A 27953-nucleotide genomic window follows, 5' to 3' on the forward strand; every position below is an offset into this window, starting at 1 on the left:
CAATAGTAAAATTATAATAAATATGCATAAAATTAAATATTTATGCAATTATATTCCTCTGATTATTCATTAAATACATGTTTTCGCAAACCGGGAATGTGAATTTCTTGAAAATACTTTCTCCATTCTATTTTTGTCACATCCATTTCAAAGGTAAGCAGCTCTTCTGCGGACATTTCTTGTATTAATTTCTGAGTATTTCCTGTATGGAACCTGAAAAAACAAAAACTAACTAATTAAGTTAATGGGTAACAAATCGAGCCGAATATCAATAAACATTTAAGTCTCAAATTCGAGCTCGAGTTATTATTAACTTTGAGAGCTATTCGAACTTCTGCACGAAAACAGATGATCAAAATATATTTATCTGATATAATTAAGCATCTTTCAACCTATCGCGCAACATAACTTAGGTCGTGAACATGTTTGAGTTCTGCTCAAATTCAATAGTTTCGACTAACCAAAACTACATACCTTGCTTTCATGAATCCTGAGAATTCATACAACTTGCAAAGTTGCTCGGCGTATGCAACCTTTGCTTTCCATTGTTTTTGAACTATTTTTTCGTCTTTCCCGACTGTGTTGTTTCTGGAATGGTGATGCTCCCATATCTCGCGTCGGATGTATTCAGACAAGTCATTAAAATTGTTGAACAACTTTATTTTCTTAATCGCATTGCTTTCATGTTTTGAACTTGCAAACGGCGTCGAAACGAAGTATTCATGAATTATTTCGAAAAAATCGCCAATTTTCAAAGGGTTTTTGTCACCGGATGCCACATGGTATACACTCGTTTGTGGCTTCGCTGAAATTCCATGCTTTGCAATTGCTGCAATTGTTGTATTCGTCACCATGTCCATCGGTATCTACACAAGCGTAACATAACATTTTATTTTTGATTTTTTTTTTTTGGTCCTCTAATTAGTTCCACAATTTTTTTTTTCGTGGGAGTGATAACTAAATTAACAATAATTTCACACACTCGCTTCATTTATTAATTAGTGAAAATAATATTTAAATTTTAAATTTAATTTAAATTAATTTGTAAATATTAGACTCCAAGTTTTACAAATTGTGATTTGGATTAATTATTCGATAAGGGATTTCAGTTAGTGATTTATTTATTTCTTTGAGTTATAAAATCGAAACAGAATATTTAATTTATTTAAATTAATAATTAAAATAATTATGTTATATAGGGAAAAGAGTACTTTTGGTCTTATATGTTTACTTATTTGTAATTTGGTCATCTGTATTATCAAATTTCAGCATTAATAATTTATATTCCGATTTTTGTCCGATTTAGTCATTCTTTATCGGGAGTGCTGATGTGACACTACACATATCAGTGTCACGTCAACGTCACATTAGAAAAATGAATAAATTGACATAAAAACAAAAATAACGGACTAATTAAAACTAAAATCTGACAACATATAGATGACCATAACAACAAAGAAGCAAACATATAAAAACAAAAACGAAAGTTTCCCATACATTTATTAGAACATAATATAACTAAAATAATTTATTTATATATAAACCATTACATTTGCGGCATATCAACAAGCAAAGACACCAAAATAGATAGATTATACTTACAATGTCTATACAAACTTGGGGATCGGCCAAATATGCTGGAAGTTGGCTTTTGCCAAAAGAACGAATCACAGGATCCATCACCCTACCAACCATTTAGGAAAGCAATTCATAAATTACAACATAACACTACAAGAAAAATGCCATACGACAACGGTTAAAACTGTTGTTAAAGCCAGTGTTGTTAAATGGTCCGCTCAAAGACAACGGTTTTTCACTGTTGTCGTAGCTACAATTTGCGACGGTTTTGAAAACCGTCGCAAATGAGAAACCGTTGTCGTAGCTACAATTTGCGACGGTTTTAATAACCGTCGCAACAAATATTTGTGACGGATAGGGGATATAAACCGTCGCTAAGTAGCGACTGTTCTTTAAGCCGTCGCTAAATTTAGCGACAGTTTAGTATTTATCGTCGCTAAATGTAGCGACGGTATTCGTGTGCAAAATCGTCTCTAATTAGCGACGGTTTACACATTCCGTCGCTAATTTTTTAGGTAAAATAAAAAAAAATTTAAGAATTTAATAAATCTGTGTTTTGAATTGGTACAATCGTGTAAGAGATAAAAAAATTTAAGTGTCGTGAAGTGATAAAATCGTGTAAGAGATAAAATTTTAATTGTTTTGAAGTGGTAAAAAAATCGTGTAAGAGATAAAAATTTTAAGTGTTGTAAAGTGGTAAAATCCTGTAAGAGAGAAAAATTTTAAGTGTTGTAAAGTTGTAAAATCGTGTAAGTGAGAAAATTTTAAGTGTTGTGAAGTGAATAAAAGAAAATGAAGCGAATTTGAAGGTATTTATAGAGAGTAGTGGAAGAAAATAGAGGGAAGTTTAAGTGGGATCGAATTTTTCAATTTGCGACGTTTGGTTTAGGACCGTCGCTAATGTTAGCAACTGTTTAAGCTAAACTGGCGACGGTTGTAAATGACATTGTTGCTAACTTTAGCGACAGTTTATATATAACTGTCGCTAATTTGAAATTAGCGACGGTTTAAATGTAACCGTCGCTAATTTGAAGTGAATGGAAGAAAATGGAGGGAAGTTTAGGCGGGATCAAGTTTTTGAATTTGTGACGGTTATATTAAAACCGTTGCAAATAGTAGCAACGGTTTTGAACTAAACCGTCGCTAATATCAGCGACGGTAAATTTTAAATCGTCGCTAATATCAAATTAGCGACGATTTTACATGATATTGTTGCTACCTTTAGCGACGGTTTCAATATAACTGTCGCTAATTTGAAATAAGCGACGATATAAGTAAAACAGTCGCTAAAAGTAGCGACAATTTTAGGAAAACTGTCGCTATATAACGTTGTCTTTTACTATAAACACACGCTAATCGACAACGGTTTTCTAAAACCGTTGTCGATTGTCCAAAAAAACACGCTAATAGACAACGGTTCATGAAACCGTTGTCATAAACGTTCAAAGACAACGGTTTTACAGAACCGTTGTTATTTACTCTAAAAACCGTTGTCTTTGACCCCCAAAAGACAATAAAAACCGTTGTCTTTTGCTTAAAAAATTATCTACGACAACGGTTTTAGTTAAAACCGTTGTTAAACTAAGCTTAAGTTGGCCTAAATTAGATTTTTCTCGTATAATTTGTCGAAATATGTCTTAGTCCAATGACTAAGCTTATGCATGTGTTTGTGTGTCTGTGCTGATATGACTTTGAACATGTCAGCATGGTCCAGGAGCCGAGTTAAACATTTTTAGAAGGGATATCAACGAAAAGGACAGTGAATGAAGACAAGTTATCACTAAGATCGAATCTGAACTAATCAGTGAATGAAAATCTAATTTAGGCCATTTTATATGATCAACTCTGCTGTTTTTCCGGATATATAGATCGTCGGGCTAGGGTCGAGGTTGAACCTATTACCTATTTCCTTGTATCCATCCTGGGAAGGGGTCTTGGTAGCAACTTTCGATGATAGAGGGTCTAATAATGAGAGTAGGTACATCTCCTTTTATTTCATGGATAACCATCTCCCCCATAGCTTTTGTCATTTGATAAGCATTATCCCATCCATAAAATTCTGCTCTGTTACATTTGAAAATTTTACAATATATCATATTAATTTGGTTTGCCTTTCAAACTCTATTAACAATGCCTAAATGTCTTTACGTTTTCTACGTATTCTCGCGTATCACGTCTGGTGATGGATGACGCTGAACATGTCAGCAATATTCCAAACCGAAGGCAATAGACCTTCTCATATATGATATATATTTTATATATATCATATATATAAACAAATGACTATGATTCATGTATTCTCTCATGTTATAATTAAATGAAGGGCAAGATGAAGAGTAAAAATAAAGAGAGGAGGATAATGATTAACATAACCTTTCTTGTCCCAGCTTCCTCAAATATTTGGTAACGTCGATAGTTTGATCTTGAGGCGATGCACACGATCTTGTCAACAGCCATAACTCGTCGCCTAAATCTAGCCGAGGAAATGAACATGGACCACCATTCTCATCTTCCTTATTTCTCATACTTTCTCCCATAGTCAACGGCTCTTCCAAGATCAGCCCATCATTTCTTGCGTTAACATATGCTAAAAAATTCAAAAAAAAAAAAAAAAACAATTATTTCGTTAAATGAAAATTAATATATGTGTATGTTTGTGTATCTGACGGTAATGTTGATATGATACTCAATACTGCTGACATGTTCAGCGTCACGTCAATACTACAACAAAAATCCGACTAATTAAATACGAGGGAAAATATTTATCGGTTTTGACTGACTAGATGACCTAAAGTCCATGCATATCAACACGCAACACTGTTTTATTTACGTGAAAAATATACATACCAGTCGATATGTGGGCAAAAAGTTTGAGGTTCTTGCAAGATTTTGCAAACCTCATCAATCTTTGCGGGGCATTGCAATTGGAATCAATGAACAAGTCATACCTAAAGGGAAAAAAAACCCGTGTCATTGTTTACCACAAAATAACGTACATAAATTAAGATTAAATTCTATGTCACCTGTCATTCATGTTTGTGCAAGCTGCAGATTCAATAATCAAATCTACTTCCTTCATGATCACATTTACAGAATCATTATCCATTCCCAGGTTAGGTTCCCTAATATTTCCCGCGATCGGGATCAACTTTTCCCTTACAAATGAAGCGTATGATTTCCCATGTTTTTCTCGTAGACATTTGAATAACTCGGAGTTTATGATCTACATTTGGAGACATATAAAGATCGGGTATTAGTATTATTACTAACATATTTCCTCAAATATTATATTTCAAATGTTTTTTTTTCTAATAAAAAAATTTATATATATTACTGGTAAAACTATGTCATTTTTAACCTGTGAGATGCGAAATTAAAAAGTAGGGAGAATTGAGAAAAATACTTCATTTGTCAATCTGTCTGATACTTCTTCCTTACTATTTGCCTTGATTAATATGTAGATCTTTCCCACTGGTGTCGATCTTAATATCTTCTCCACGAGGACTACGCACGAAGGTTAGAAAAATGTTATATATACTCATTAAAAAAGGGAAAAAAATATAAATAAAGAGAAGGGAAATCAAACTCGTAAATAAAATGATATAATAAATTTTTATTACAGTCATATGTGGAAAATAGCAGAATTTGTGTTAACTTGTTTCTTTTCTACTGAGGAAGTTTTATAGTATAAAAGAGGTGCTGTCACGCCACGAAGCTCGGGATTAACACCGGCGTTGTTTAACAATCACACAATCGAAACAACAAGCATTTGGTAGCACAGTATAAACCGAACCAGTTTAAATATCATAATTTCAAATGAAATAACAATTGTCTTAAAATACCGAAATTTCATAAAAACGACAGAGTTAAAGCAGAAACGTAAACTGCATAATAATAATAATAATAAACTTAAACTTAATCTAATCTCTTGAGCATTCACCATCCCCAGAACTGCTCAGATTCTTCCTCCTCAATTTCTTCCTCAAGCTTATCTGGGAATGGTTGTAAAGGGGGTGAGTATTTGGGAATACTCAGCAAGTGGGGGAATATCGAGCACAATAAAACAACATGCATAATTTTCGAAACACATGACTTTCATACGTACTTCATAAACATGCATAACATTTACCAGCCACTGTGATTTATCTTACTTTCTATGGTTTACTGACATCAGTCCCTAATTTTTACTTATCTAAAGGGACGAGGCCGTATAGCGGTTATATCCCCCACCGCGTAAGGGTAAGTCATGGTTGGGATTCCCACCCATATACAGTCGACTCCTCACAATGCTTAAAACAATATGAAAATTCGACACAAGAAAAGGAGTAGAAAAGGACATGTACCCGACTGTATTTCCAAAAAACCGAAAAATTCACATATGCATAACCGAAATTTTTAGATTTAAATACAGCCCACTTACCGTATATAATGATGCTAAAACGTGGTGCACAACTTCGGGGATTGGGTCGCTCCTCGTTCTTCATCTGGGCAGCGCTTCGGTTCGACTTCTAAGCTAACTTCGGGACGATTTTCGGGCAGAGTTTGGCTATGGAGAGCTGCTGAATTTTCGAGATTTCAGCATGGGGAATTTCGGATTTCTAGTGTGTGGAATGGCTACGTATGGTGTGGTATTTATAGGGGAGGAGAAGGGAATTAATTATGGCACTCAAATCATGCCCAAAATTGGCCTAAATCTCACATTTCTGGCTCCAAAAATCCTTCCATGGCTGCTAATATTCTACCAAATCGAGTTCCCCATCATCCTAATCTAATGGCTCGAAAATGAGGTGCAAAGGAGGGGAGGATTTGCTTCCTTTCTTGTAGCATAAGCTTGTATAAAATCCAATAATTAGGCACCACAATATTTAGGCAAGAATATTTTGTGGGTGATTTTCGAAATTTGCTAGGATTGTGCATGCCTCATTCCATCTAATTGATTGATATTCCAAATCTTGTTAACTTCCTTGCATATTTTCGAAAATATGCATATTCATGAGTAGAGATATCAAATATTGTATTTCCAAAGTACCACAAAATAATCCCTTGCATATTCAAGATTTGTATATCCAAAATGTTATATTAAAAATAATCCCACTTAAAATATGTACACCTAAAATTAATAACTCATCAACTTAAAGTTGCCTAGTTGGGTTTTCACATCCCTCCCTCCTTATGAGAAGTTTCGTCCTCGAAACTTGAGTTGGCTAGGACCCCGAACAGGTAGGGATATTCCTTTCGCATCTTCTCTTCAACTTCCCATGTCGCTTCTCGCTCTGTGTGGTTGGACCACTGCACTTTGACGTAGGGAATGATACGTCGTCTAAGAACTTGTTCCTTGGTGTCGACGATTCTGATAGGGACTTCTTCCTATTTTAATCCTTCTTCCGTGTTTCCTTCGGTCAAGAGTGGTCCTACTTCCAACACGTGACTCGGGCCTGAAATGTACTTTCTCAGGTTGGACACATGGAACACGTTGTGGATCCTTGACATGCTTTGTGGCAATGCCAGTCTGCATGCTAGTGTGCCCACTTTTTCAAGATTTCGAAGGGTCCCACATATCGAGGGTTCAACTTCCCGGCTTTACTGAATCTGACAACTCCTATCATAGGCGAGACTTTCACATAATCTTTCTCGCCCACGTTGAACTCTACAGGCCTTCTTTTCAGATCTGCCCAGCTCTTCCGTCGGTCCTGAGCTGCCTTGAGTTTTTCTCGGACAATTTTAACCTTGTCCACTATCATCTGTACTAGCTCGGGTCCCACCACGGCTTTCTCTCCCACTTCATCCCAATAAAGTGGTGATCGACATTTCCTTCCATAAAGGGCTTCGTATGGAGCCATTCCGATACTGATGTGATAGCTGTTGTTGTAGGCAAACTCAATTAAGAGTAAATGAGTGCTCCAGTTGCTACTGAATTCAAGAGCGCATGCTCGCAGTATATCTTCTAAGGTTTGTATGGTTCTCTCCGTTTGATAATCGGTTTGCGGATGATAGGCCGTACTTAGGGTCATTTTCGTCCCCATGGCCTCTTGAAAGCTCTTCCAAAAGCGCGAGACGAATCTCGGGTCTCTATCATATAAGATGCTCACTGGCACTCCATGCAGTCTCACAATGTTGTCCACGTACAGCGAAGCCAACTTATCGAGATTGTAATTCATGCGGACGGGTAGGAAGTGTGCGGTCTTTGTGAGTCTGTCCACGATCACCCATATTCCGTCGTGGCTTTGCCTAGACCTTGGCAATCCTACCACAAAGTCCATGGAAATATGCTCCCACTTCCACTCGGGGATTTTCAGAGGTTGCAGTAATCCTCTAGGTCGTTGGTGTTCGGCTTTGACCTGCTGGCATACCTGACATCTGGAGACGAATTCAGCTACATCTCTTTTCATGCCATTCCACCAGAAATTATTTTTGAGATCCCTGTACATTTTCGTACTGCCTGGATGGACTGAGAATTTCGACTTGGGCGCCTCTTCCATTATCTCTTGGCGAAGGTTATCGCTGTCAGGCACACACAGTCTTTCTTTCATCCTTAAGATTCCCTTGTCATCAATTTGATGATCCAGAGACTTCCCTTCTCTGACCTGCTCCTTAAGTTTGGTCAGTGCCGGATCTCGATCTTGGTTTAACTTGACGGTCTCCTGCAGACATGGCTGGGCCGAGAGGGAAGCTAGAGTTACCTTGCCTGGACCCTTCCGACTTAGCGCATCAGCCACTTTGTTTGCTTTACCCGGATGGTAACTTATGGTCAAGTCATAGTCCTACAAAAGTTCGATCCATCGTCGTTGCCTCATATTCTGTTCTTTTTGGGTGAACAAGTACTTGAGGATCTGATGGTCTGTGAAGATTTCACATTTAGCGCCATAGAGGTAGTGCCTCCAAATTTTTAAGGCCAAGACAATCGCTGCTAGTTTCAGATCATGAGTAGGGTAGTTCTGCTCATGCGGTTTCAACTGCCTTGATGCGTAGGCGATCACCCTTCCTTCTTGCATGAGTACGCATCCTAAACCGTCCTTAGAGGCGTCACTGTAGATAGTGAAATCATTATTCTCTGCAGGCAAGATCAACACTGGTGTGGACGCGAGTTTCTCTTTCAATGTCTGGAAACTCTTCTCGCAATCCTCACTCCAGGTGAATCTAGCATTCTTCTGTGTGAGATTCGTCAATGGCACGGCTATCGAGGAGAACCCTTCGACAAACTTCCGGTAGTAACCTGCCAATCCAAGAAAGCTTCTGATATCGGTGGCGTTCTTCGGTCTTGGCCACTCAGTAATCGTCTCTACATTCCTTGGATCCACTGACACTCCTTCTCTCGAGATTATGTGTCCCAGAAATGACACACTCCTTAGCCAGAATTCACACTTGCTGAACTTAGCATAGAGCTTATTCTCTCTTAAGGTCTGCAGAGCAAGGTGAAGGTGCTCTTCATGGCTCGTCTCGTCAGGAGAATAGACGAGGATATCATCAATGAATACCACTATGAACTGATCCAATAATGGCTTGAATACTCTGTTCATCAGATCCATGAATGCTGCCGGTGCATTGGTCAGACCAAAAGGCATCACTGTGAATTCATAATGCCCATACCTGGTTCGAAAGGCTGTCTTGGGGATATCTTCAGCCCTGACCTTCAACTTGTGATAACCTGTCCTCGGATCCAGTTTAGAAAAGACGACGGCTCCTTTAAGCTGATCAAACAAATCGTCTATCCGGAGTAGAGGATACCTGTTCTTGATTGTGATCATGTTTAATTCTCTATAATCGATGCACAATCTCATACTCCCGTCTTTCTTCTTCACGAAGAGTACTGGAGCTCCCCACGGGGACACACTCGGTCGAATTTGCCTTTTATCTAGCAATTCTTGGAGTTGTTCTTTCAGCTCCTTGAGTTCGGCTGGTGCCATTCTGTAAGTTGCCTTCGAGATTGGTGCAGCACCGGGAACCAGATTGATCTCGAACTCCACTTCGCGATTCGGGACCGTCCCCGAGAGTTCTTCTGGAAACACATCTGGGAACTCTCTCACTATCGGGATGTCCTCCAGTTTCAGTTCGACTTCTTCTCTTACTTCACTGACCATTGCTAGGTAGATGTCTTCTCCGGATTTCATTGCTCTCCAAGCTTGAGATGCGGAAAGCAGTGAATTCCGTTCCTTGGACTTGCCATGATACATGACTTCTTCCTGATCGGGGGTTCGGAGTTTGACTCTCTTCCCCTTACAATCTACTATCGCATTGTTTCTGGCTAACCAATCCATTCCTAAGATGATGTCGAAGTCGACCATGATCAACTGTATCAAGTCGGCACTAAAAGTCTGATCACTAATACTGATTTTACAATCTCTGTAAATTTCGTGAGTTTCGATGGCCCTACTTGTAGGTGTGGCTATATGAAAGGGCTCATTTAATTTCTCGGGCTTACAGCCTAACTTCTTAGCAAATCTCTTAGACATTAAGGAATGGGTAGCACCACAATCAAATAATGTATAAGCAGGCACTTGCTGAATAAGTATGGTACCTGACACGACTTCATTGGCGTCGTCTGCCTCCTCCTGAGTCATGGCAAAGACCCTGGCATTGGGTTTGTCCTCCTTTGATTTACTAGGGCCTGCTCCCGCATTTGGCCCAGTTCCTCTGTTCGGCCCTGCTGGTCGGTTGGCGGCGGTAGGACACTCTGCAATTCTGTGCCCCGATTTTCCACATCCAAAGCATACACCGCTGGCCCTTCGGCATTCCCCGGAGTGCTTGAAGCCGCAAGTTGGGCATGGCTTGAGTCCTTGATGGTTATTGGCGGGGAATTGCCCTGAGGGAGGTCCACCTGACTGATTGGGCCTCTTGAACACTGGTTTGCCCTGAGAAAGCTGGCTGTTAAGAGGTCGTTTGTTCCTGTTTTCCCCTTCTCTTCGACGAATGTCAGCTTCGGCTCGGATAGCCGCACCCATCAGGTCTGAAAAGTTGGCAGGTTGGTAGACTCCTAGAGCTGATTGGATCCTGCTATTCAACCTCTTCTTAAAGCGGTGCAATTTTAGAACTTCATCCGTTGCTGGAGCATAAGATCCAAGGGCATTGAACTGAGAGGTGTATTCCACAACTGACATATCTGGAGCTTGACTGAAGTTTTCAAACTCGCTCAGTTTTTGCAGTCTGACCTCGGCTGGATAATACTGTTTCAAGAAAGTTTCTCTAAAACGCTGCCATGTGATTTGTCCTGCAGCTGCCATGGCTGACGAGATTGCTTCTCACCACTTGCCTGCTTTATCCTCTAGGAAGGGCACTATTACGTCCACTTTCAGCGCGTCTAGGACTTCCAACATCCGCAGCTGAGTCTCCACGCTTTTTAGCCAACTCTGGCTAACTTCAGGGTCAGCAGCTCCACTAAAGGTTGGACACATGTTCTTGCGGAGGGATTCATAATGGAACTTTACTCCGTGCTGTGGTGGAGGTGGTGGTGGTTGATTGGCGTTCGGGTTCACTAACCCTTGCAGTGTTGTCGCCACGATCGTTGCTTTGGCCATCAAGTCTGCTTGATTAAGATTGAACTGAGGTGGAGGTACGTTGCCTTCTTCGTTGGCATTGCTGTTGTTGTTTGCATAACGGGGGTTGCGGTTTTGTCTTGGTGGTCTACCGGCCATTTCCTACAAGTTACATGCTTCTAAGAATTTGACGTTCAAAACGACAAGATTGAATAATTAAGTTATGCTGGAAAAACAGAGATTAATAAATAAACATAACTTTATTAATTTTTGAATGTAGATGAACAACTGAATGCAAAAAATAGTACTGAGAAAAACAAATCGTACTGACTGAAATAAAATAGCAACAATGGAAAGATAAACTCCTAGTAATAAGGAAAGGTAACTAAGAAACTCTAATCATCTATCTCTCCATCTCCTATGGCAGCTATAGCTCATCGATCTCTATCGGCTCCTCTTCTTCCTGCTCCTCCTCTGGCTCTTCCTCTTGCAGTATCTCTACCATGTGGGTAAGCTGGGTGTTCTCTTCTGTGAGCTGTGTCACCTGTGCCTTAAGTCCCTAAATCTCCGCCTCAGTCACTTCCATCTCGTCGTTCCAATGGTGCTGATACTGCAGATGATACTGTTTCTTCTGCTTGAGTTGGTCCTTTAGAGCTTCCACTTTCTGAGTCAGACGTTGGCTTACATACGCGAGGCTGTTCATGGACTCACACGAATTCTCCAGCCTCCTCTTGCCTTTGGCATTCTGCTGTTTCTCTTCCTCCAGCTCCTTGCGATAACGTTCCGCATCCTCTCGTAGCCTTCCATGTTGAGACTTGCACTGCTCTATGACATCTCTTAAGTCCATGTTATCACCTCTAACTAGCTCACCCTGATAGACAGACTGGTTAAGGCGCACACGAATTTCCTCTTTCTCAGCGGCTAAAGTCTCGACCTCCCTCCGCCTCTCACTCAGTCTGGCTCGAAGTCTCTGAATCTGACGGGACTGATAGTGAAGGGCAAGCTCCTTCAACCGAATGGCAGCTTGGGCACAGGTGCGGGGTCGTATGGGAGTAGATGGAGCCATTTCTTGAAATAAAAAAAAATTGAAATGCTCAGAATCGGAAAGAGACAGTATATAACAAGGGACAATATGCAATATATATGAAATTTTTGAAAATTACATAAATATATTTATTTTTTTTTCCAAAAATGGAAAGTTTGGAATTTGACATATGGGTTCGAAGCATTTGTCGAGAGGATTCCAGAACAATCGACGGAATCGGATTCGGAATTTTCTATGAGAAGTTATAGGGTCTATGAATATTTCCTAAAACGTCAAAAACGACGTTTCGGAGGCCTAAACGGAGGAATTTCGCGATTTCGACCCTTACCTCATGACAAAGTCGTGAAAATTGCTCGTTGGGCCGTTTCGGAGGGGATAACATTGGCCGATTTTCAAAATCTCACCGAAATTTTTTCCCAAAAACTTTCCTCCCCACCCGGATTATGAACCTGGCGGCTCTGATACCACTTAAATGTCACGCCCCGAAGCTCGGGTTTGACACCGGCGTTGTTTAACAATCACACAATCGAAACAACAAGCCTTTGATAGTACAGTATAAACCGAACCATTTTATATATCATAATTTCAAATGAAATAACAATTGTCTTACAATACCGAAATTTCATAAAAACGACAGAGTTAAAGCAGAAACGTAAACTGCATAATAATAATAATAAACTTAAACTTAATCTAATCTCTTGAGCATTCACCATCCCCAGAACTGCTCAGATTCTTCCTTCTCAATTTCTTCCTCAAGCTTATCTGGGAAGGGTTGTAAAGGGGGTGAGTATTTGGGAATACTCAGCAAGTGGGGGAATATCGAGCACAATAAAACAACATGCATAATTTTCGAAACACATGACTTTCATACGTACTTCATAAACATGCATAACATTTACCAGCCACTGTGATTTATCTAACTTTCTATGGTTTACTGACGTCAGTCCCTAATTTTTACTCCTCTAAGGGGACGAGGCCGTATAGCGGTTATATCCCCCACCGCGTAAGGGTACATCATGGTTGGGATTCCCATCCATATACAGTCGACTCCTCACAATGCTTAAAACAATAAGAAAATTCGACACAAGAAAAGGAGTAGAAAAGGACATGTACCCAACTTTATTTCCAAAAAACCGAAAAATTCACATATGCATAACCGAAATTTTTAGATTTAAAAACAGCTCAATTACGGTATATAATGATGCTAAAATGTGGTGCACAACTTCGGGGATTGGGTCGCTCCTCGTTCTTCTTCTGGGCAACGCTTTGGTTCGACTTCTAAGCTAACTTTGGGACGATTTTCGGGCAGAGTTTGGCTATGGAGAGCTGCTGAATTTTTGAGATTTCAGTAAGGGGAATTTCGGATTTCTAGTGTGTGGAATGGCTAGGTATGGTGTGGTATTTATAGGGGAGGAGAAGGGAATTAATTATGGCACTCAAATCATGCCCAAAATTGGCCTAAATCTCACATTTTTGGCTCCAAAAATCCTTCCATGGCTGCTGATATTCTACCAAATCGAGTTCCCCATAATCCTAATCTAATTGCTCGAAAATGAGGTGCAAAGGAGGGGAGGATTTGCTTCCGTTCTTGTAGCATAAGCTTGTATGAAAATTTGGTGCAGATTGAGTTGTTTTACAATGGTTTGAATATGCAAACAAGAACAATAGTAGATGCCGCTGTTGGTGAGATTGTCTTCACTAAATCACTAGATCAAACCTATGAGATGCTTGAACATGTGACTATTAACAGTTACAAATGGCCGAGTAAAACATCTTTAATGAAAAAACCTACTGGAGTTTAGGGGTAGATTTTATTACGTCACTTACTGCTCAAGTTTCTACAATAATTACTCAGATAGCAGCAATGAATAAAGAAGGTCAATGTATCCATGAAACAACTGCAGTTTCCACTGAGTGATGGCCTAACATTGAAGAGGCTCAATTTGTCAACAACCGATGTTATGGTAGCTATTGAGGAAACCCTATACCTAACTATTATCATCCCGGTTTACACAATCATGCAAATTTCTCGTATATCAACAAAAAAAATTTGTTGAATCCTCTTCCAAGGTTTAATAATTAAAGGAAAAATCATGTTTGGAGGACTTGGTTAATACGTTTGTGGCTTATCGTCTAAAAATATTCGTAAGACTAAGTCTTTGTTGGATAATATCGAAGACAAATACGGCAACATAGGTTCCATAATGAAATCTCTTGAAGTTTAGATTGGCCAGATTGCAAGTACATTAAAAGACCAAAAAAAGGTCAATTTTCTATCAAATTACGAAGGTAATCCTAAAGAACAGTGCAAAGCTATGAAGTCGAGAAGTGGAAAGAAGTTGGAGTTGTGGATCCAAAATAGTATGGCGATATAGAGGAGAAAGTGAACAAAGCGGTAGTTGAGAGTGTAGAGAAGAAAGATGAAAAAAATGACGAGCCAAAAATTTCTACGGAAGAGTAGTCATTGTCAAAGGAAAATCTTCCATATCCTCAGAGGTTCAACAAGAAATTATTTCATGATCAGTTTGCCAAGTCTATTGAGATTTTCAAGAAATTTCGCATCAAAATCCCCTATACTGATGATTTGGAGCAGATGTCAAATTATACCAAATTTATTAAGGATGTAGTGTCAAAGAAGAAGTTACGAGAGTTTAAAATTGTGAAGTTAACTGGAGAATGCAATGATGATATTCTAAAAAAGAAGTTATTACTAAAATTAAAAGATTTACGGAGTTTTACTATTCCTTGTGTTATTGGTGGTTCTCATGTAAATATGGCACTTTGTGATTTAGGTGCAACTATTAACTTTATGTCCTTTTTATTTACAGGAGCTTGGAGAAGCGAAACATACCATCTTCACTTAGCAACTGACAGATAGGTCCCTCGCATATTCTCGTGGGATTGTTGAGGATGTTCTTGTAAAATTGGACAAATTTATCTTCTCTGCTGACTTTGTGATACTAGACATCACGAAATATCAAGATGCCCTTTTGATTTTTGTAAGACCTTTCCTAGCCATTGGTAGAGCTTTAATTTATTTTAATAAGTCGGAGATTACTTCTATGATATTCAATATCTACAATACCATCAAAGGGACTAATGAGATAAGTACTTGTAATAGTATTGATATTATTGACTCTTGCATTGCGAATATTTTTGTAGGAAAAGTTTAGAGCACTTGTTAGAAACATGTATTGTAAGCTCAACATCTAATGTGGATGATGATGATGGGGACCTTAGAGATCAATTATATCTCTTGAAATTTTTTCAAAATAGAAGGAGTGTGAATTTTAACAAGAAGATTTGCTTGAAGATATGTTCAAAGAGGTATCACAAACCACTCTTGATTTAAAGGAATTTCCCAGTCCCTAATGTTATGCATTCTTGTGTGACAAATCGACACATCCAGTAATTATTTTTTTTCCTTTTACTCCTGATGAAAAAGATAAATTATCACAAGTTTCAAGGGATTTTAAATCTGTCTTGGGATGGTTGATTTCTGATATTAAAGAAATTAGTCCCACTATTGGCATGCATAAGATTTATATTGGAGGAGTCGTTAATTTACTTCTAATGTTGATCATCAAAGGAGGTTGAACCCAAGTGTGAAATAAGTAGTGAAGGCTGAGGTGTTAAAATTATTGAATATGTTGTTGTATATGTTCTCTGATAGTTCTTTGATTTCACCGGTTCAAGTGTATCCAAGGAAAGGAAGAATGATTATGGTGAAGGATTACTAAAACGAGTTGATCTCGACTCGTACAGTCACTAGTTGGTGTGTATGAATTGATTATAAGAAGTTGAATAACACTACACGAAAATAGCATTTTCCACTTTTTCATTGATCAAATTCTTGATAGATTGGTTGGTTATCATAATTATTATTTTCTAGATAGTTATTCAGTGTATAATCAAATTTCAATAGCACCAGGATCAAGACAACACCATTTTCACTTTACCATATGATACATTTACATTTAGGAAGATGCTTTTGGTTTTTGCAATGCACTAGCTACTTTTTAGATGTATATAATGGTTATATTTTCAGTTATAGTGGAGGAGATCATGGAAGTCTTCATGGTCTACTTCTCGATATTTGTCTCTTCTTTGTTCATTGTTTGCATAATATTTCCATTGTTTTGCAGAGATGTCAAGAAAAAAACTTATTTTTAAATTGGAAGAAATGTTACTTTATGGTTCAAGAAGACATTGTGTTAGGACATAAAGTATATTCAAAGGGACTGGAAGTGGAAAAACCAAAGTGGTTGTGATTGAAAAGCTTCCACCACCAAAGAATGTGAAGGGCATCAGATTTTTTTAGGACATGCCAGGTTTTATCGAATCTTTATTAGAGATTTTTCTAAAATAACAAAACCCTGTGCAATTAACTGGAAAAAGATTCTACTTTCATTTTTAATGATGATTGATTAAAAGGCCTTTAAAAGATCAAGAAAGCCCTGCTTTATGCACCAATCATGGAAGTACCTGCATAGAAGGGGTCTTTGAGCTAATGTGTGATGTCAGCAATTATGCTATTGGAGCAATATTAAGATAACAAATAGAAAAGACATTCAGAGCAATTTACTACGCTAGTCGCACAATGAATGCAACACGATAGAATTATGAACTAGTTTTATATTCTAGAGGAACGGCATAGCTTGGTTGGAAACTGTGCTTATGACTTTTTGATTCATCTATTTGAATTTCTCTTCGTTTATTTATGTTATCTTATTTTTAATGTTTTCAATTTACTGACCATATATTGATTGATAAAATAATTGTGATATATCATTCAAGAGAGAGGGTCTGAATTAAGATCATATGAAATACATCGTGAGAATTTATATAGTCTGGAAGGCTTATAACTCTATCGAGTCTAGATAATGATAATCGTTTACATATATTGTAACGTCCCGAAAATTTGAGCGTCTACACGAACCACATGCATGCAAATTATCAAATTTCTTATGTATTTTAATGAAATTATTTTAATGAACTAAATGCATGATTGCGACATGAATATGTGTTTTTATGACATGGTTCATTAACATTGCATGTTATAGGGCTTTTAGCAGTATTTCACGCTCGAACGAGGAACAGAGACTGGGGACAGTTAAGGAAAAATATTTTCTTAAATGATTAGTTATATTATTTAATATATGATGTAATTGATATGAAAATTTTGAAAAGGGGCCCTTTGCAGTATTTTTACACGTTGAACCGTATTTTTAACCGGTATACCATTTTTAGCAAAACAGATGACTTTTTGAGGGTTCGAATAATATTTTTAAAAATGAATTTAAACGAAATAATTTACGAATTTTTTATTGGGCTTATTTTAGTGTATGTTGGGCCTAAAATCCTATTTATCTACATTAATTTTAATCATGACCCATTATGCATTTATATTATAGCAAACCCTATCTCCCAAAACCCTAATCACTCACTCTCACTCATTCAGCAGCCCCACCCTCCCTCGTCCAGCAGCGTTCAGAAATTTCAGCAGCCATGTTGCTAGGTTTCCTCAAGAAAATCTCATAAGAACTCTTCTCCGTCCCTCCGGTGCCCGTTATACGTGATTGTGTCAAGTTTTTCGAGCGTAAATACAAAAAAGCATGCCCGATTCCCTTCTTTTCGCATTGATCACATCATAATATGTGTTTTGAAATTTATTTGCATGATATATTGTGGTTATAGTATTATGCATCGATTTTACTTGAATTCTACAAGAAAATACACAATTTTCTTGTCATGTTTCTCACGTTTCTTGACTTGTGTTAAAGGGGCTGCAATGTCTCGAGGTTTAGGAGTGATTTGATAGTAGATATGTTGGAATGTATGTGCTGTTCTTGAGTTTGATGCAAGTTTGAGGGAGAACCGATCGATTACCGTGTTTGTGGCTCGGTTTTGGAGAGTTGGGTAGTTCACGTGTATTCAAGGGCACGGGTTTAAGGTCATGGTTGGGGTAGTGCGGGAAGGTTTGGTTGTGGTCTATGAGAGGTTGGTTCGAACGTGGTCAGGGCTGGTTGGGCGTGGTATAGAGTTTGGCTTCAAAAGTCAATTTCGGGATTTCTCCAGCAGGGTTGGCACCACGGCGCTGCCCCTGTGGCGCCGCAGCGCTGTGCTTGCTTATAGCGCCTTGGAGCTGGTACATGGTGCCTGGTAAGAGCCGCAGCGCTACACTGCCAACGCCTGGGCACCATTACTGTACATGTATTTTGTGAGATTTCGTGGATATTGCTCGTTTTGGGGGGTTTCAGTAAGTTACACCGACATGTCTGTTGTTATAAAGGGTTTAAGTTGAGTCACACGGTATGGAACATGGATTTTTACGTTAATGTTAGAAACACGTTGCATGCTTGGTTTTAAGAAAATGTATGTGTACGTATGAACTTTACAAGTGATGAATATGATGACATGTTTTGAAGGAAGTGAGTTGGCTGTAACTAATATGAACACGAACACGAACATGTAAGGCAAAGGCTCAGTGGATGGGTAAAACTGTGCTGATGTCCTCGCCGTCGGGTACCGTGGTTATACATAGATGGATCCATCGAATTATTGCTGATACGAAAGTCACAACTAATTATCTGAATTCAATTAAGGAAAAGGATATGTATATGATGATACGATATAAGATGATTTGATATGAATATATTTACGTTTATGTTCATGCTTTTGAAGATCATGAAAGTTATTTTGCTTACAGTACTTTTCACTGTTGCATGATATGTACATGTACTTGTTATAACGGTTCAGGTGTGTTGAGTCTTTAGACTCACTAGGTGTGATTGATACAGGTGATCTTATGGTTGAGGAGACTGGAGGCGCTGAAAACTGATTAGGCTGAGCTGGGAGTTCACGTGAAAACCCGAGGACCTTACATTCCTTCCGCATAATATGATTATGAGACATGGGTTTAAGCAATATTTTTAAAATGATTTTGAATCTTGTTTTACTTTGTTGAGTTGTCAGACTTTTGGTATTACGTTCAAGTTTCTATTTTAAAATAGAAGACTAGGAGATTGATTGCATTTTAAAATTTGTGTAACTGCAGTTATTTTTATTCAGTGATTGGGTGAATTTTAAAACGCCTGATTAACTTATTTAAATGCTTATGAATGTGTGTATTTTCGGTTATAGCTTTTAAGAAATAAAAATAAAAAATATTTCAGTAGAATTTTAAGGAATAGATGTTTCATATATCAATTGATGTTATATTTTAGATAGGAATATCAAATCAATATTTGATAGTAGATTCTATTTATCACTTGAGAAATGTGAATAAAAAAATTAAGTGTTATTGGAAAATAAAAAGGTTGAATTCATGAATATAAACGATATAAAGAATTAAACATAGTGGAAAACCAAGTGAAATCTAACATCTAGATTTTTTCTCTCTTCAAATTCTCATTATTTACTTGTTCTTGATTTTAATTGCTTTTTAAATAAATAATCCAAATCTCTTAAATTTTTAAATAAAGTTGGGATTATTTTAACTATAGTACTTGATATACTTCTAAATAATACATTTATCGTGAGAACGATACTTTATCTATCATGTATTAGAATTTGACACTGTGCGCTTGTGAAAAAAATCACGCAACACTCTTTCCCACTTTCATATGTCTTTTTCTGTGGAGGGCTGATATGACACTGAATATGAAGAGTAAGTACCTTTTGAGACGGTTGCACAGATCTTTATTTGTGAGACAGGTCAATCATGTCAATATTTACAATAAAACGTAATAGTTTTGACATAAAATTCAAAATTTTTTATGGATGACCTAAATAGAATATTCGTCTCACAAAATTGATCTGTGAAACCGTCTCACATGAGTTTTTGTGGAATATTACTAACATATCCAGTCTCATGTCAACACTTTAGCGAAAAATGAGTTTCTGACCAGATATTTTGGATTGATTTGTTTTGGTATTTTGGTGTTTTTGTTTTGTATTTTGCATGATCTTTTAATATTTCAGGAAGGACGAACATATATTAAATATTGTGTTGCCTTATTTGAGGGGATCAAGTTATTCCATCAAGTTATTCCATTCATGTTCAGAAATCTTGGAAACATGAGATTTAGTTTGGGAAAGATATTTTGTTATCATCTTTTAAATTGTGAAGATAGCGCGCACTTTCCCTTTTAAATGAAATATGATAAGATGATATCCTTCTTAATTTGACAGACGTGATATTTCACTACAAAACGTTAATTTGATGACTGTTTTCAAAAAACCATGGGATTGAATTTGCCCATGTTTTAAGAAAACCGTGGGCTAATCAGCGACAGTTTTATTGAAATAGATAGTTGTGATATTTCGTTGCAATATTAGCGACATAATATTAAAACTGTCACAATAATTACACAACGATGGTTTTTTAAATAATGTCTTTGCTAATTGCGACGGAATTATTTAAATTAAATTTCGTTGCAATTTTGAATTTCAAAAATCAGATTCAAATTAGCGACGGTTTTTGGAAAAACCATCGCTAATCGCCTATATATAACTCCCCCCCAAAAACCATCGCTAATCGCCTATATATAACTCCCCCGCCCCCCCGTTTTCCTTCAGTTTTTCAACGATTTTCGTCATTTCTCCCTGGTATCAACGCGTTCTTGTTTTTTTCCCCAAACTTCATGTTTTTTTAATTATATAACTTGTTTTTTATTTAATTTTGCAGATCCGGTTCTCCGCTTCAACTTTCTAAGTCAACGCTTCAAACAGTTTTTTTCATATATATTTATATATATATATATATGCATATGTTTTGGAAATATATGTATAAATGCATGTGTTAGATGTATATCTGTGGTATACAGCTTTTATATGTATGTTTGATGTGTATATGTAGCATAAACGATGGAAACAGCATGGTGATGGTTACGACCTCGACGATTTCGATGATGACGAGACCAAAACACTATATGATTTTATTATATTTTGTTGATGATATGTATTGCACATTTCAATTTATATATAAATCAGATTTAAATTTTTTATATATAATATCAGTCGGATTCAGTTTTATATATATTAGTTTAATTTTTTTTAAAAGAGATTTCAACTTAATTTATTATGTTTGATAAATATTCAAATACATAGTTTTTTTAAAAATATAAACATATTGATAATTAAGATTCTAAATATAAAAAATGTATTATTTATTAATTATAAAAATTTTAATATCATAATTTCATTAAAAAAATTAAAATAAACAATTTAGCGAATGTTTTATTAAAAATGTAAATATTATAATTTTATTAAAATAAACAATTTAGCGACTGCTTTTGAAAATCCATTGTTAATGGTCAATGACGACCGATACCATCGCAAACCCCTTTTTTGTGGTGGAAGTTAGTTGATACTTTTATGATATGGTTATGATTGTAAAAAAGTCTCCTTGGAAAGTAAATTTTATTACTGATAATATTGGATTTGTTAGGTTTGAATTAATCTTTAATAATCTGAAAAATATTTTCTAATGAGGATACTTTTGGGATATCTCAGTTTTTATAAGGCAAAAATAGAGTGTGGATAAGCTAAGAGAAAAACATATTGTTACGATATTATGTGACAAGTTTCACTTTGAGCCACCTCATTCATTTTGTGTTCTTGAGCAGCATACAAAGGTTGTAAACACCAGGTTTGGAGTCTCCAGACTTATTCCATAAGGTGATCTCGATAAAGAGATGGCGCACTCATCCGCCTTTCCTGGTACTCAAAACTCAGCTGCTACAGGAGAAGTCTTCCTAAAGCACGGGGTTCTCGCAAAAAGGAAGAACTAGGCTAGAGGCGAGTTGACAAGAAAGGAGAAAGAAAAAGATGTTGGAATTATTTTGTGGGTTCACATAATTTAATTAATTGTACATGGACAAATTATCTAATAAAGGGCCCAATAAAGTGATCTAATTAATTATGGATTTCCAAAGTATTAAATAAATTGGTATGGTCCACCTTATGTGTAGAAACCCAGCCCAATTAGGTCTTCTATGATGGGTTGAAGACTGCTAAGGTTATATAAGGTTATGGGCCCCAAGGCACAGTGAATACAACACAGAATACATACGGCACAAGTATTCTACATCTCTCTCATTCTCCTATCAAAGTCAAGAATAAGGTGATCGATTCTCTATTGCCTTGGAAAATCCATAACTCTGACGCTAGATCAATCAATGGATTCTGGTACGTGTTTACTGTTATTCATATTTTCTGATAATTCAACATGAATTCCTGGCGTGTTGAGATATATGTATTTAATCACATGATTTATAGATTTATTTTATTAAATCTCCAACAAGTGGTATCAGAGTCACGTTCATGTTGAATTATGAGAATTTTTTTTATTGATGGATCGAAACAGAAAAATTCCCAGATCTGATACGATTTTCTTGTCTATAATTTTTTGGATTCAGATCTGATTATTTTAAATATTTTGAATTTAGATTTGAAAAAATTCATGCTCTTTGGATCTACAATTTTCGAATTTTTCATTCCAAAATTCAGATTTATTTTAGAAAAAAAAAATCGGAAATTCGAATTTTCGAATTATGGACTGGCAGCCGGATTTTGGGCCAAATCGGACGTTCTCCGGCCTCTTTCCGGCGACGAATTCTTAGGCTTTTTGTTCGAAACACTTTTTCGCTCCATAACCCTCCATCAATTAGCCGTAAACGTTTCTGTATCGATCGAATTTCGTCGAGATATCATCATGAATCGCGATCTCATGCGATCTTTTTTTCTGGCCATATTCCGGCCTGATGTTGAACCGATTTTTTCTGAGGTGGTCGCCGACTTATGGGTCGTCTTTTCCCGACAGTTGGTCGGAGTTCAGGCGGCGGCCGCGGCAGCTAGCGGCGTTTATTTGGGGTTAGGGCTAGGGTTTCGAATTTTTGGTGATAATTTTGGTTGAATTTAAGGCCTTGTTTAGTTGTCCAAATTTTGAAATCCAGAATTTTAACCTTTTATTAAATTTTGACTTCCGCAATTCTGATTTGTGAAAATTCAATCGACCATTTCAAAATTTAATTGCATGAAATAAAATTAATATGGAATTATTCATTATTTTATCGTCTTTGTTTATTTCGATAAAATATTTGTGGATGAATAATTATAAGGTGCAAATATTTTATTTCTTGCATGTTTAGTCTCTATGCTTTATTTGACCCAATTAAAGCAAATTAAATTTTCTTGTGAAAATTTTACTCAAGTTGATATCTTGTATCTCAAATTTGGTTAAATTTAAATTTCATGTTAATAAAATGATTTTTTGAGATATGTAGATATTTTTCAAGTTCAAAATAAATTGTGTTTCAATTTATGCGAAAAATAGTCGGCCCAAAGGAAGACTATTTTTTGGCCAAATTTCAAACACAATAGATGATTTGAAAGTGCATCTAGATCTATGCGGAAATTAATCGGCCTAAAGGAAGATTATTTTCAGGCCAGATTTTAGATTCAATATATCTTTTTCAAGTGCATTTATATGTATGCGAAAAATAGCCGGCCCAAAGGAAGACTATTTTTTTGGCCAGATTGCAGACTTAAAAAAAATGTGTTGATATCTATGCAGAAAATAATCGGCCCAATTGAAGGTTATTTTTTGGCCAGATTATAAGCACATAATTATGTTGTCTTAAAGCGTGTCAAAACTATGCAGAAATTAATCGGCCCAAAGGAAGATTATTTTCTTGCCAGATTGTAGACACATTATATGATATTAAGTTGTGTTAAATTTATGCGGAAAATGATCGGCCCAATAGAAGGTCATTTTCTGTCCAAATTTTAGCACAATATGTGGTACTAAATATGTGATAATTTTGGATTTATCCATGCATGCAATTGTCGGTCCAAAGAAAGGCATATTGTTGGCCGGATTTATTATCAATATTTAATAACCATGATGTTTGAGTGTATCACTTACAAATTGTTATTTTTGTTCAAAGACTAAATATCAATATTGTACTAGGTATTTTTTATGGGCCCACCACCAGCATGCTTATATTTTGTGATTTATTTAATTCAAATATATGCATGGACTATATTTTATTGTGAGTTTTTTTTTGTTCTATTTTGTTATAGCATCTTCTATATCTGCCAATCTGAACAACATTCCAGTACTTAATGGCTCAAACTTCAAGAAATAGAAAGAGCATGTTATGATAGTGCTCGGCTGCATGGATTTGCACTATGCGCTAAGGGAAGATCGCCCCGCACTTTTGACCAGTTCAGGAACTGCTGATCAAAAGGGTTCTTTGGAAAAGTGGGAGCGATCAAATCGCATGAGTCTGATGATTATGAAACATTCCATTCCAGATACTATAAGGGGTGCAATTCCTGAAGAAAATAATGCTAAAAAGTTCCTTACTCAAATAGCAGATCGTTTCGCTGCAAACGAAAAGGTCGAGACAAGTACTATTCTGAATAAACTTGTTTCAATGCGGTACAAAGAGAAAGGGAACATAAGTGAGTACAAAATGAAAATGTCAAATCTTGTGACTCGACTAAAAGCATTCAAGTTGGAATTGTCGGAAAACATAGTCGTGCATTTAGTCTTGATCTCTCTGCCTGCGCAATTTAATCAATTAAAAATAAGTTATAATACCCAGAAGGAAAAGTGGACTTTGAATGAGCTTATTGCGCAGTGCGTTCAGGAGGAGGAGAGATTGAAACAAGATATGATTGAAAGTGCTCACTTGGCATCTAACTATCAAGGTAATTGCATCAATAAGAAAAGGAAATAGAGCAATAAGAAAGGAAACTCTGGGACTTCACAGCATTTGGAGCAACAGAAACAACAAAAACAAGGCAACAGAAACAAGATAAACTGATCACTTGTTTCTTTTGCAATAGGACTGATGGGCATGTGAAGAAGGATTGTCTCAAATACGCCAATTGGCGTGCAAAGAAAGGGTTGCCTAAGGAGCCGGTTGCAACTGATGGTGAAAGACACATCTTATGGAAAATGAAAATGAAAATGTTGGTGTTTTTTTTTAAAGCTTTATTTAGAAACTGAGTTTTTTTATTTTCTGATATTTGAATTTGAAAAAACGAAATTTGATTTTAGTTTCATGTTTAGACAAATCAAGTTTTTCCTTTGGTATTTTCATTTTTTCGAAATTCAAATATATTTGGTATGAGTTCTTTGATTGATAAGCTTGATAAATTGAACATCAATATTTTGAATGACATTGACATTATGCATGCATGAAATTTTGAAATTAAATGCAAATTAATTTCATATGTTGACTTTAGTGGGAGTGAGTAAATTGGAAAGTCTATATTGAGAAATATATATTGATGTTTATGTGTACATATGTGGTGGTATAAATTTTATCATGTGGTAATCTCATTCGGATTTATAGAGAACATTATTTAGATATTGTGAATATCATTAGAATGTTGGGCAGATATTTAAGAAACCCAACATTGGATTATTAATCGGGTTATGCGGTACATAAAGTGAACTAAGGATTTTATGCTCACACATCGGAAATCTGACATTTGGAAATCGTTGGATATTTCGAATCCGAATAAAGTTGCGGAATTTTATCACCGGTAATGATCATTGGTCTAAGAAACCATAGAGGATCAATTGTTATAATAAAGCCGTTATATTATAATTAAAGAACAACTGAAACTTGTCAAAGTCAAAATATATTGACATGAAGTTTCCAGTTGAAAGAAAATAATTTAGAGTGGTTATGTGTCAATTGAGCATGTTATTGCAAACTTTATAATTGCGGATGCGGTTGTCATGGGTTGGCCACCCAAGATTTTTGGGCATGTGACACACATTGGTGTTGTCCATATAGTTGATATGCCTGTACAGTTGGAGTTCGTATTCGGTTTGAGCATTGACTCATTTGACATGATTTAAGTTTCTGTACAGACTAAGGGTTATTTGAATTACTCTGAAATAAATTCATGTCTTTCATTGCGGTTTAGCATTTGGTTGAAAGTCTGTTATTGGGCTCTTTGAGTCATTAGGAGGACCAGTTGGAAATGCATGTTTTATTCTGGGATCACATTTATGTATTTCCATGCTACACATCCATACTTGATCTATGTTATTGATTATGCTAATATTGTGATCATTGATGGGTCTAGTGATTTTAAATGTAGCGATGACTGCTTTGATTCGATATTGGTATAATTGATAGACCAGATTGTTAAGGAATATTTTGGTTTAGATAACAAGAGCTCAATCCAGTTTTTGCATGTACAATATCCGGATAACTTATGTGGCCCAAGTGGGAGATTGTTGGAATTATTTTGTGGGCTCACATAATTTAATTAATTGTACATGGACAAATTATCTAATAAAGAGCGCAATAAAGTGATCTAATTAATTATGGGTTTCCAAAGTATTAAATAAATTGGTATGGTCCACCTTATGTGTAGAAACCCAGCCCAATTAGGTCTTCTATGATGGGTTGAAGACTGCTAAGGTTATATAAGGTTATGGTCCCCAAGGCAGAGTGAATACAACACAGATTACATACGGCACACGTATTCTAGATCTCTCTCCTCCCATCAAAGGCAAGAATAAGGTGGTCGATTCTCTGTTGCCTTGGAAGATCCACAACTCTGACGCTAAATCAATCAATGGATTCTGGTACGTGTTTACTGTTATTCATATTTTCTGATAACTCAACATGAATTCCTGGCGTGTTGTGATATATGTATTTAATCACATGATTTATAGATTTATTTTATTAAATCTCCAATAAAAGAGACTAAACCGGAAATACAGGATGGAACCTCATACGAATACATAGCTAAAGAGAGGGAATAGGTGGATTACGGAAAATACTATCTGCGCTATTATGTGAATCCGAAGGTCCAGAATTCCCAGCATGGATACGAAGGTATGGGGGGATCCGGAGTATCTTAGTCAAATAGAAGGCTCTCACGGTTGATTAGGCCACAGCTTTAGCATAAAGCTAGGTCATCGAAAAAGATTTCGAGTAGGCGGATTCAAAAGTTGAGCCGATTCGCCTAATAAAGTCCACCAAACTTGTTTGTCATAAAAGTTTCATATCATGAAAAAGTTGTATTGTTTTTAACTATTAAGTCTTTATGTGATTGTAAATGTTTAATTTTAGTGGATTCACTTGATATCTGAGCGTGACTCGTAGACACAAACGCATGTCTTTTATCTATATCTTCATTACTTTTTAGTACAATCAAATTTATGTACAGACTAATAAGAGCACAAATCACACACAAAAGAGGGAAAAATAAGTTGGTGAATATTTGATTAAAATAGAACAATCGTACCTTTTCCAAGAAAGCCCGTGGCACCTGTAATAAATATGTTCTTTCCTTTGAAAAACTCAATGATCCCTATTCCGCCGTAACTGTCCCTGGATTCTTCCATCAATGGCTGCCGGTGGCTGTGGACTTGGCTCGGTATGTCGAAGGAATCTCCGTAGCGATGGACAGCCATTTTTAAATTATTGTTTCGTTCAAAATATGTTTTTCCATTACTGGATAAATGAGAGAGATTGATTGTTTCATATTTATGTGTAGAATTTTTATATCGAAAGCAAAAACATTGGCTTGGTGTTAGTGACATAGTTTAAAGGTAAGAAAATTAATATTTTGCCAATAACCCAACTTCTGTGAAGGTAAGGTGCTTTCCCAAATTTATAGGTAAGGAAAAATGGGATATACATTGATTATTATACACTTCATAAATTTTTAATCTTGTTAATTAATTATTTTATGAAAATAATATTTATTAATTTTAATTTATTTTGTTTATTGATTTAAATTAAATTTAATAAATATAAATTATAATTATAAATATTTAATTATCTATCAAATTATTTTAAGAATATTTATAATTA

General features: G+C 36.3%; 1 protein-coding gene across 1 annotated transcript; it reads right to left on the reverse strand.

Annotated features, from left to right (window-relative positions):
• LOC142520952 (fatty acyl-CoA reductase 2, chloroplastic-like) lies at positions 1–27693 on the reverse strand. The gene is made up of 9 exons (XM_075624117.1): positions 27382–27693; positions 4982–5082; positions 4602–4801; positions 4426–4526; positions 3952–4165; positions 3481–3642; positions 1603–1684; positions 475–866; positions 1–213 (listed from the first exon to the last, which is right to left on the reverse strand). Exons 1-9 carry the CDS (start codon positions 27677–27679, stop codon positions 63–65), a joined length of 1701 nt encoding a protein of 566 aa, XP_075480232.1. The 5' UTR covers positions 27680–27693; the 3' UTR covers positions 1–62.
• Between the last annotated feature and the right edge of the window lie 260 nt (positions 27694–27953).

Source organism: Primulina tabacum, chromosome 12 (assembly GCF_025594145.1).
Source record: "Primulina tabacum isolate GXHZ01 chromosome 12, ASM2559414v2, whole genome shotgun sequence".
NCBI classification, from domain to species: domain Eukaryota; kingdom Viridiplantae; phylum Streptophyta; class Magnoliopsida; order Lamiales; family Gesneriaceae; genus Primulina; species Primulina tabacum.